This window comes from Nannospalax galili, unplaced genomic scaffold (genome assembly GCF_000622305.1).
Source record: "Nannospalax galili isolate Female #2095 unplaced genomic scaffold, S.galili_v1.0 scaffold1255, whole genome shotgun sequence".
Lineage (NCBI taxonomy): Eukaryota > Metazoa > Chordata > Mammalia > Rodentia > Spalacidae > Nannospalax > Nannospalax galili.
The window spans coordinates 949754-960869 of record NW_008336359.1 but is presented as its reverse complement, the minus strand read 5'-3'; the positions used below and the strand labels follow the sequence as shown (position 1 = coordinate 960869).

The window sequence follows — 11116 nt, the reverse complement described above, 5'->3', positions numbered from 1 at the left end:
GTTTGAGGATCTATTCCTCAGGGGTCACATGGGCTTGGGAGGAGCCCCTGGCTCCTTTCTTTTACCGGTTCTGCCTATGTGAAGATAAGTCAAAGGTCCTACTTGACCATGGCTGGCTTTACTTGGAAGCATGGAGGAAATGATTCCTCTGTGTTGACCCTCCTCTTTGTAGACTGCACACTGGTTCAAGTCCATCTGGTGGGGTCTTCTCGGCCTCTTTGATCAAGAGGACAGGTGAACCACCACCATTACAGGACATTTTGAGAGATGCTCATAGTCCCCTGGAACTAGTCGAACTAGGAGGGCAAGGAGCAAAAACTGTCCTTTATGTCCCTCTGACCAAATTAGTATAGGCCTCCAAGTATGTCTGTTAAACATCCAAGAAGGTTAGTTCCACCAGTCTGATACTTTTAATTATTGTGTGCCATGTAGATAAATCTTGGACAAAGACCAATTGTTCTCAGATAAACCTTACCTACACATATATTTCTTGATCTGCTATGTATAATTTCTCATCTTCCAGATGGAATCATTAGATTCCAGAAGTCCACATTTCCTTTCGTTAAACCAGCTTTACCAGGTGCTATTTTCTCTTGTATACTACTGGATTGTATTTGCTGGGGCATTTATACCTATATTCAAAATTTAGATGTCTACAGTTTCCCTGAACTATCTTTTGTTTTTTTGAAACAGGTTCTCACTCGTATACCCCTGGCTGGCCTTGAACTCACTATGTAGAACAGGCTGGCTTTGAGCTCACAGGAGATCCTCCTGCCTCTGCCTCCCAATGCAAGGATTAAAGGTGGGCCTACCACCATGCCCTGCCCTCCCTAAACTATCCAATTTTTGCTGAAGAAAATGGATCAAAAGAGAATTTGGGTTTCAATGGGAAACATGAAAAATGCTTACTGAAATGCTAACATCTGAGATGGAGAATGGAACATATTTAAATGCTGATATGAAACCAATAGCTGAAGAGGAGCAAAAAATAATGACAATGTGGTTTCATATATGCAGAGCATTAAAAGGACACCAGCTTTGAAATGCTCAATCGGTTAGGGCACTTGCATCAAGCCTGACAACTCGAGTTCAACCCCACAGACCCATAGGGTAGAAGGAGGAGGGAACTGGTTCCCAAAGTTGTCCTGACTTCCACATAAGCCCTAGCATCCCACCCCTACACTTAAATAAATAAATAAATAAGTAAATGTAAACAAAAGGATCCCTGAACTATGGTAGAATGGAAGTGATCCAGCTCACTGAGATCCACACGCTGGCTTGGATTTGAGGGACAGCCCAGCTACCGGTTTCTGTTTTCACCAGTGTGATGCTGCCTGTACCCACTTACTTGTTTGGGGGCTTATGTAATGCATAGGTATTTCAAAGAGCAACTGCTGCTAGTCGTTGGGACAGTTTTTCATGTTAACACCTATATCTACTTTTGGAGACACTAATAAAATTCTTTAAGAAATTCAAACCCAAAATTTCATCCTCTACTTCCAGCACTCAATCTCACCAACAAACAGAAATTCATGAAACCTTAAAAGACAAAAATCAGAGACAAAATATCATAGAAAATAATGAAGCAAAAGTTTTATTTCCAAGCTTTTCAAAGTTATTACAAACACAAATCAGGTTTCCATCTAAAAGTGTCCCAAATTAAATCAAAGGCACATCACTCAAGCGAAACACACTTGTGACTTGACTTCTTTTTAGGTTGTAGTATTTTCACATTGTCTTTTAACCATTTTCAATGTTCTGTATGTGGGTCACATTTTAAACATTTTTAGAAAACAAATAATGTAGCATATTTTTAAAAGTATAAGTACAATTACAAAAGAGAAGGAACTAAAAAAAAAATCCAATCTGCTTTATATATAAGATGGGGCAACCTAACACGCAAGACAGCATCAATCCTTTCAAACAGGTTTCCTAAGAAGCTGCTCCCAAGTTTAGTGTTAAAAATAAAACAATATTCTCGTTTAGAAATGAGCAACTTCTTGCTTAGAAAATCAGGGTATTAGCCTGTTCTTAATTTTATACTTTCTTGTCTTAGTAACTGTAAATTCTTAAGAACAAATTTTATTATAATATAAAAATGTTAGCAACAGCAAATTACAAATACTCAATTTTTGTAATACAAATGTTTTCTTCCTAAAATGTAAACATCCAGTAAATAAAACATACCTGTCACTCCAGGCACAGCAACACTAGTCCCTCACCTACGGAAGAGATGCATCTTAGTACATTTGGTGGCATGGTTTCTATTTGTCATTATATAAAATACTTCAGCAAAAGAACTAGGCCATTTACTATTGAAAACTTTACTCCTTCATTAGGTTTTCTTATTTGAATAAAAAAAAAAATCACTAATTTCTGTGGAATTTGGCTATTGGAGCAGGCCACAGAGACGGCCTTAAATATCTGGAAGTCATTTGGCTGGAGAAAACTGCTTTCTTGGGACTTGACTGGAGTCAGTCATTCATCAGTTTGTGCTTGAAGGTCTTCCTCAGTGAACGTCTTCCCTACTGGAAAAAAGAGTTGGGATGGTTTTCATGTTAGTAAGATTTATTTATAAAACTAATTATTCATTATTTCCTAGGGCACCTAATGTTTACAAAGTAGGAAGTAGGCTATTAATACAGTAAAATTTCCAAACCTGTCCTTGTATGAGCAGTACCCTCAAAAATGCTTTGTAAAAAGAAAAATGCTATGCCAATAAGACTATTATTTTAATTACCTAAATGTGTACATTTTCCATTACATTCAGTAATACAATTACTTCCTTAATTAAATGTGAACAACTTCCTTTTGCAAGTATGTGAAAAAGACCTTAGAATGATTACTTCCTGCATAAACATCTTTTTAGAAAAAAAAATATATTTTTTTATTTTATGTGTATGAGTGTATTGTATGCATGTATGTGGGTGCACCCGTGTCATCCACTGCCACGGAGGTCAGAAGAGGGCTTCAGTGGAACTGGAGTTAAGGACGGTTCATAGCCGCCATGTGGGTGCTGGGAATTGAACCTGGGTCCTCTGCAAGAACAGTCAATGCTCTTAACCACTGAGCCATCTCTCAAGCCCCCATAAGCAACTCTGAAACACATAACTTGAGATATGTTGGTCCCAAAAGACTCTGATAATTTATGACCTTGTCCTCTTAAAAAATAGTGGCAATTTAGCCAGATGAGGTGGCCATACACCTATAATCCCAGCACTCAGGAGGCAGAGGCAGGTGGATCTCTGTTTGAGGCCAGCTTGGTCTATATAGTAAGTTCCAGGCCAGCTGGGGCTATAGAGAGACCCTGTCTCCCCTGCCCCCCCCCCAAAAAAAAGATGAAAATTAAATAAGATCCTCAATACAAAACATTCAAATTCACGGCGTTCTAATATACAACACAAAGGTCCTCATTTTAGTTATCAACTGTTAAAATTCTTTTAGCCCTATTCACACTTCCCTCCCAGTAACATTTTGTCTTTCATTAAAACAGAGACACAGTTTGGGAGCTTTTGAAAAAACAAAGTTCATGGTAGGTAGGTAGGTAGAAGTGTGCTCCTCTGTGGAGTCCTTAGTCCCAAGAGATGCAGATCAGCTGGCAACACCAAAAGCAAATCAAAAATCTGTGATGGTGCAGGACAGGGGCTGGATTAAGGTTCAAGAAATTACTATCAGTCAGTTCAGTTAAAGAGCTCAGTGCACAAAGCTATTAGTACCAAAGAGAACTGAGCTGCTAATCAGATGTCATCTACATGCAGAGAAACTACAGACAGGAATCGTCCTTCAGGGAAGGTAAGCATTTTGCTTATCTTTTAATGTCTATTGCCCACCTCCCTTGGGAAATCCTCTCATAATGTCATGGGTGGCATGGTGTGTAATTACCAGACTTCAGAGTAAAGCACAGGATCTGGGCTCTCGGAAGGGGTTGCTTCCAGCTGGAACACCAACCAGCAGGGCATCCTTGCAGGCATTCTGCATGCAGTACTGCTGCAGCTCTGCAGCTGCCTGAGAGACCTGAAACACAGGTACAATATGATGCTCTGCTCACAGCAGGACCCTCAGGAGTCATCCCCACTCAGGGAGCCATCACACAACCTGACAAGGCTATGGTCTGCATTATTACCCAAGTGTCTGCTGAATCCAATCCCTGAGTTCCAACGAGGAAAGCCTGCAATGTCTGTGATTCAATATAGGGTGCTTTGGGTTTAGTTGTTTATTCAACAAAAGAAAAAGCTGTACTTTGGATCCATTTAGAATTCTAATTTTGAGACTGAATTGGTGAAGAAACAGCTCATTCTTACGCTCACAGTACAGATTTCTATCATGTAACACATGCACTAATAATCTAAAACTGCCATGTAAGCAAACTGTTCTTAGGCCTACAAAACTGGAACTTTATCTAGTCTGTGCCTAACAAGTGATAAAATTATTCTACTATGCTTTTGGGGCAGTATTTTATTATCCAAGAATCAGTATCTGTGGGGCGTGGTGGCACATGCCTTTAATCCCAGCACTCAGGAGGCAGAGGCAGGAAGATCTCTGTGAGTTCAAGGCCAGCTTGGTCTACATAGTGAGTTCCAGGACAGCTGGGACTACAGGGAGACCCTGACTCAAAAAGACCAAAAACAAAGAGTATCTGTGGCTGGAGGGTGTGCCTCAGTGATAGAATGCTTGCTTAGTATAAGTGCAAAACAATAATAGTACTAATAATAGTAATAATAAATAAAATAGGGCTCATGAGATGGCTTAGCAGGAAAAGATGCCACCAAGCCTGAAGACCTGAGGTCAATTGGCAAATTGTCCTCTGACCTCCACAAGCATTTTTTGATACACACACACACAAAAAATGTAAAATAATGAAGAAAGAATGCATCTTTTGGGGGCTGAAGAGATGGCTCCATGGTTAAGAGCACTGGGTGACGCATGTTTGGTTCCCAGCATGCACACAGCAGCTTGAAATTCCTTGGACCTGGAGAATCTGATGCCCTCTTCTGGTGTCTGTGGGCATTGCACACATGTGGTGCACTTATATACATGCAGGCAGAACACTCAAAGCGCATGAATTTTTTTCTTAATTAAAAAAAAAAACAAAAACCTTTAAATGTTTTAAACTATCAAGGCTTGGGGTGGCCTATAAAGCAGCAAAAAAATACCTGATCCAATACTACTATGCCTGTTATTAGTTACTTTTCTTACTGTTGGGACCACATACCTGAAGAAGCAACTTAAGAAAAGGTTTATTTTGGCTCAGTTCCCCACCTCCTTTAGCAGTTTCTGGAGCCACCCTCACAAACACCCAAAGGCCAGCCTCACTAATGCTCTGGACATCAGTTCCTCAGTCCAATCAAGTTGACAAGAAGATTGCCCACCAAAATACCTTTGCTTTTAACTCTCCATTTAATGCATATTTTTACAGGAGGCTTTTCTAACTTTCCACTGGTCTTGCACTGAAAGGGTAAATTTTGAATAAAAACTCATAGCGTGAGAAAAATGGCTCTGTTTGCTATCAAATCTTATTTGTGTTAATTTTCTAAACTATTAAATAAGTGAAATAGTACCTGCTATTATGTTAGACATTGCCTGAGCATGTCCCCCAAGGGTTCCTGTGTTGAAATTTAATCTCTACTAGGAGGTCTTAAGAGGGTTGGAAACGTAAACCACTATGGTCCTTAGAGGTTAATCTTTGGGAGATGGCTGGTATTAAGAGTCACCAGGGTGGAGCTCCCATAACTGAATACTGACTGGAGGCTTTATCTGCAGGAGAGAGACCAGAGGACACACAGCACACATGCTCTCTGCCTCCTACCAGGAGAATCCCTGTGCTGTCTTGGGAAGTGGCCAGCAAGAAAGCCATCACCAAATGCAGCCCCTGTAGACCTTGGATCCTCTAGAACCATGAGCTAAAATAAACCTGTTTTCTTTTTTTTTTTTTTTTGCCTTTTTGAGACAGGATCGCCTGATAGCTCCAGCTGGCCTGGAACTCACTATGTAGACCAGGCTAGCTCACAGAGATCCATCTGCCTCTGCCTCCTGAGTGCTGAGACTAAAGGCCTGCACCACCACACCTGGCTAAACCTGTTTTCTTTATTAACCAGTCTATGGTACTCAGCTATTAGCAACAGAAAACAAACTAACACAATTGTTACAGTTGTTACTAAGTTTCTGACGTGCTTTAGGAATTTGGTTTTATTGCTATAATTTTTAATTGATGTCTATGAACAATAGAACAAGACTAATGCCAAAGCTTATTTTCCATCAATAGAAACCCTGATACTTTCACGTTAATTATACTTGGAATGAATGGTTTTATGTTATTAATTTTAAAAGAAATATACAACTAATCATGCCCAAGCTTATAGTGTACCAGGGAAATGGGTCAGTTCTACATATGATGAATAGGAAAATCTTCAAGATCCCTGGAGAAATGGGACAAGCTGGACCCTAGCCTCAAGAATATTTATAAGGTAAGGGAGTGTGCAGAGAAAACAAGACAAAAGTAAGAGTGGTCAGCATCTCTCTAACTGCGCCAAGAGACACTTGGATAGGCAAGGACAAGTTGGATACCTGCAAGCTGTCCCCTGCATGGATGTGGGGTTACCCACCTGACTTTCCTGGGCTCACCTAGTAACTTCTTAGGGGCTGCTCTAAAGGAGGAGTCCTTGATTCAACAAGTCTTAATAGTCATTGGGAAGGAACATTCTCTGTAATTGCTAGAGACCCAGTGCTTGGATTGTTGGCTGATAGCAAGCCTATTAGAGATGTGTCCGAGTGCACTCAGAACATCCAAGGCTGAGCTCCGAAATGAATCTGGCCAGATTCTGGCATGTGACTCCCTAAAGTGTTCCCCAAGAGGGAACTGCTGAGGCCAAGCACTCCGGACCATAGTACTTAAGATTATCTTAATATGCTTACTGTTACCCTGAGCAGTCCACCTGAATTCCGGGTGTTTCATCATTCACGATTCTTTTTTACGTGTAGAGAAGATCCTCTTCCCTAGCTCCTTCCAGTTAACCAGGCATCTGACGGTTTTCCTCTCCAGCTCACGCCTACATGGTATGGCCATTTCCAACAACTCTAGTATCAGCTTCTGATTTTCTCTCCTTGAACGACCTTCTCTGCCAATGGTTTATGGACTGCTCTGCTACTTTCAGATCCTTTTATTACCGTGTTCTCTGATCTCTGATCTCACGACCACTAGCTGTCACCTCCTCCCTCCCTTTTTTGTCTTCATACTGGGAAGGCTGTTTCTCTAGCCAGCCTTTTTCCAGCCAGACCTTCAAGTTCCTTGGCCTTTGCCCCAACCCCTACTTTCCGGCCAACTTCTGCTCACCCACTATTTGGATCAACTAACATTTGCGTTCTGCCTTCAGAATCCTGAGTGGTCAGGTGCTGGGAGAAGGGAAAAGAATTACAAACCAGACACAGGACCTCCAATCACACAGCGGCGGGGCCTACAGTGTGTCTATGGGTGTGCCTGCTCAGAGAGGGCTCAGGGCCTGCTCAGGCCCGCAGGCTCCAGAGTGGTCTAGTTCCCTTTCGACCGACAAGACAACTCGATTTCCTGTTTCACAAAGATTTCTATCATCAACAATGGAAGCACATCCTCACCTTTCTTCCAGCCCGAAGACGCTGCTCATCCCAAACCCCCATAGAGCTTGTCTACAGTCAGCTCTCCTCCATTTCTTTCTTCCCTCAACCTAAACATGTATTCTTTCCGTGCTTTCTCTTGCCTCCCCTCCTCTAGGCAGGCTCTTCTGACTGGTCCCTGGTGGCACACCATGCTTGGCGCTTCTATTTGGCGTTTTTACACCCACACATTTTAATGGCTTCTTTCGGCCTGGTGCTCTAAGCTAAATCTGTCCTGGATATCTATATAATAAGATCCGCAGATCCAAGACGAACTCATTTCTCCCAAACTCCCTTTCTTTCTTCGCTAGTTTTGCGGATGGCAGCTGAAGAAAGCCGAGCATCCTTTTCCTCCCTCGCATCCTTTCATCCTTCCACTCGGTGGCGTCCCCATCTCGAGATGGCATCCGCCCGCACCCGTGACAACGTGTCCCCTGCACCACTGGCCCCTCGGAGTCACTGGCCTCCGGGTGTAGGGACAAGCCCACGGGACTCTGGACTCGGGCCACACCCGGGGATAGGCCGCGGCGCCGGGCGCACCTGGTAGGGTCTCGCCACCCCGGACCCACCCACGACCCCGAGCGCTCAGGCCCGCGCCGCCCCACACCCACCCGCGACCTCGAGCGCCCAGGCCCGCGCCGCCCGGCTCCCTCCTGCAGACCCCGAGCGCCCAGGCCCGGGGCGGGCAGCAGCGGCCACTTCCGCGGCCCGCGGCCTCCTGCTCTCCCGCCGCTCGGGGTCGCGGGATCCTTCGCTGGCACGGGCGCTCACCTTGATCCTCTCCACGCCCGCCTCCAGCTTGAGCTGCTCCACCAGGCGCTGCAGGGCGCTCACGCTGGCTCCGGAAGACATGGCGGCAGCGAGGGTTCGGCGGACTGCAGGACTGGGCGGAACCGCGGCGGAGCAGGGCACCGCCCCGGGGCGGGCAAGCCGCAGAGCCCGCCCGGCCGAGCGCGTGTGAAGCCTCGGGATCCCGAGGAGATGCATCCGGGAGGCTGAGACGTGCTCAGCCACGCCCATCTCCACTGCCAGTGGGGCGCCTGGGACCCGGGAATCCTTGGGCGGTGTGCGCCTTCACACTCGGTCCCCGACCGCCGCCTAGGTCTGAATGAAATCCGTAGGAGAAATAAGGGACCCGGGGCAGGCTAGATCCCGAGGAAGGGCAGACACTAGGATTTTTTTGAAGCAGCAGCAGGCCAATTTGCAAACCTGTTACTTTTGAAGTCGGAGAGGTATGATAGTCACGTGGGGTAAAAAGCGGAGACCGGTATCTTTGTGAAACATACAGATAACATCAGTTCTCTCACCCCCAATTATGACTATCCTTTCCAGTCGCCTGCGTACTTTTGTTTTTAATGCGCACATTTGTTTTACAAAACTGGGACCATTACTATACGTAAAAATGTTTTCTTCACTTAACACACAACGACTGTGTCATTATTCCTGCATAACATCGTATTTGTCAGGACCTACTTAAATGCAAAAGGGAGTAAGTCTGCTTGCTTAAATAAAACGTCCGGGGACTTTAAAGCAGAATTACCTAAACTGTACTTTCAAGGTTCTCTGCTGAGTGTTGGTCTCCCTTTCTTCACTGGTATACTGACCCTCACTAGTACTGGGAGGAAAGCGCCAAGCCTTCTTTAACCCAGCCTAGCCAACCCAGTATTAAGAGTACTTTTCTTATGGTGGTGGTGGTGGGGGGGAACCCAAATGAAAATCTGTGGGGACTTCCCTTCAACTAACTGCTACTACAAAATAAGGATTTGTTGCAATGATCAGATTGGTTGCTTGAGGCATGAGGAAGGCTCTTATCATTCCCCCCCTCTTGTTGAGTGCTCTGGTACCCAAACACCCTATCCCCCTTCCCCCATCCATCCATCCATCCATCCATCCATCCATCCATCCATCCATCCAATCCCACCCCTCCACTAGCTGAGTTCCCTCTGGGCCCCATCCAGGCCAAGATCACACCCCTCCATTGCCAGCCTTCATGCAGTTAAGACATCCCCACTCTTACCCCTGCCCCTAGAATTTAGCAACTACCCTATTATTTAACACCAGAATGGCCACCATAAACACACAACTTTGTGCTTTCCCCTATACTTCCTTAAGAAGTAGAAATGATTGGGTCAAATACTAATGTTTAAGCCAAGCATGGCAGCTCATGCCTGTGATCCCACCACTTCAGTAGCTGAGGCAGAGCTATCTTGAGTTAAAGGCTATTAAGATGTGCTACAAGACCAGCTCATTAAAAAAGAGAGAGCTGCAATGTAGTAGTGCTTGTTTTTTGTTTTTTTTTTTTGTTTTTTTTTTTTGTTTTTTTTTTTTGTTTTTTTTTTAAATCCCAACACTCAGAGACAAACAGGTGGATCTCTGTGAGACTAAGGCCAGCCTGGTTCCAGCTGGCGCTGCAGGAAGACCCTGTCCAAAACAAGAGAAAAAAAAATCTGTGCATTTAAGGCCTTTCCTACTTTACCTTACCAAAAGTAGTAGCAATTTTCTCATTGAAAGATGAGTATCTGTTCCTATGCCACAATATCATTCAACCCTATATGGATGTTCTTTACCACCCTAATAGAAGAAAAATGGTATCAAGTATTTAAATGCCTTAACTACTGAGGTTCAATGTTTCCTATGTTCTTTATAAAGATTTTGTGTGTTTGCTCAAATGTGTGCAAGTGCCTGCAGAGGCCAGAAGATGTAGGATCCTCGGAAGTTGGAGTTACAGGCGTTTGTGATATAGGTCCTGGGAACAGAACTTGGGCCCTCTCTAAGAGCAGCAAGAGCTGTTGACCACTGAGCCATCCATCCAGCCCCATCCCATATTCACTTAGTGAGCCATGTGTCCATGGTCTTTGGAGTAATAAAATCCTACCTAGTGAAGCACACACATTTGAGCCTTCTCTGGCTGCATTTATCACAAAGGATATGAAAGAGATGAAGTATATTACCAGATTGATAGAATAGAATGGCTGTGTATGTTAAGAAGATATGACAAAGAACTCAATAAAAGATACAAACTAGGGGTTGGGGATTTAGCTCAGTGGTAGAGCGCTTGCCTAGAAAGCGCAAGGCCCTGCGTTAGGTCCTCAGCCCTATATACAGACCAAACCTTGAAAGGCTTCTGGGACAGTGAGACCTAGACCTTGACCTGTCACGCAGATGGCTCCAGAGTGGAAGAGAGTAGCTGCAGTGTACACGCGTAGTAAGGACGAATGAAAAAAGTGACAGAACGTCACACAAAACTCTCAGGCCAAGTCACGGAAAACCTAAAAACAGAGACCAGTCTTGTTGTGGTGACAGGAGTGGTTGGAACAAGGCCCAGGTAGGACTGCGAAGATAGGAATAGGCGAGTGAGTGTCAAAAGACTGAATCAATAGTATTTCATAGTGGTTATGAAATGCAAAGAGGCCAAAGGGTTGTGAGGCAGACGACAGAACTGACAGCAATATTAGAAATTAGGAGACGAGTGTAGGTTTAAGATGAGTAA

The 11116-nt window shown here is 44.2% G+C and overlaps 1 protein-coding gene across 2 annotated transcripts; it reads right to left on the bottom strand.

Moving 5' to 3' along the window:
* Positions 1-1566: 1566 nt before the first annotated feature.
* Gng10 (G protein subunit gamma 10) lies at positions 1567-8553 on the bottom strand. 2 transcript variants are annotated; one of them, XM_008831128.3, is made up of 3 exons: positions 8398-8553; positions 3883-4014; positions 1567-2525 (listed from the first exon to the last, which is right to left on the bottom strand). In XM_008831128.3, the coding sequence occupies exons 1-2, from the start codon at positions 8476-8478 to the stop codon at positions 3889-3891; spliced, it is 207 nt and encodes a 68-aa protein (XP_008829350.1). In that variant the 5' UTR covers positions 8479-8553; the 3' UTR covers positions 1567-2525; positions 3883-3888. The 2 variants fall into 2 exon arrangements, with proteins under 2 accessions (XP_008829350.1, XP_008829349.1); XM_008831127.3 differs by having other exon boundaries at positions 1569-2528.
* Between the last annotated feature and the right edge of the window lie 2563 nt (positions 8554-11116).

What these genes read in the sequence shown, in the direction of transcription:
- Gng10 (XM_008831128.3), bottom strand. Translation starts at nt 8,478, where the DNA reads ATGTCTTCCGGAGCCAGCGTGAGCGCCCTGCAGCGCCTGGTGGAGCAG. An exon ending in CGGGCGTGGAGAGGATCAAG is followed by an intron (nt 4,015 to 8,397) that starts GTGAGCGCCCGT and finishes CCTGTGTTTCAG; the next exon opens with GTCTCTCAGGCAGCTGCAGA.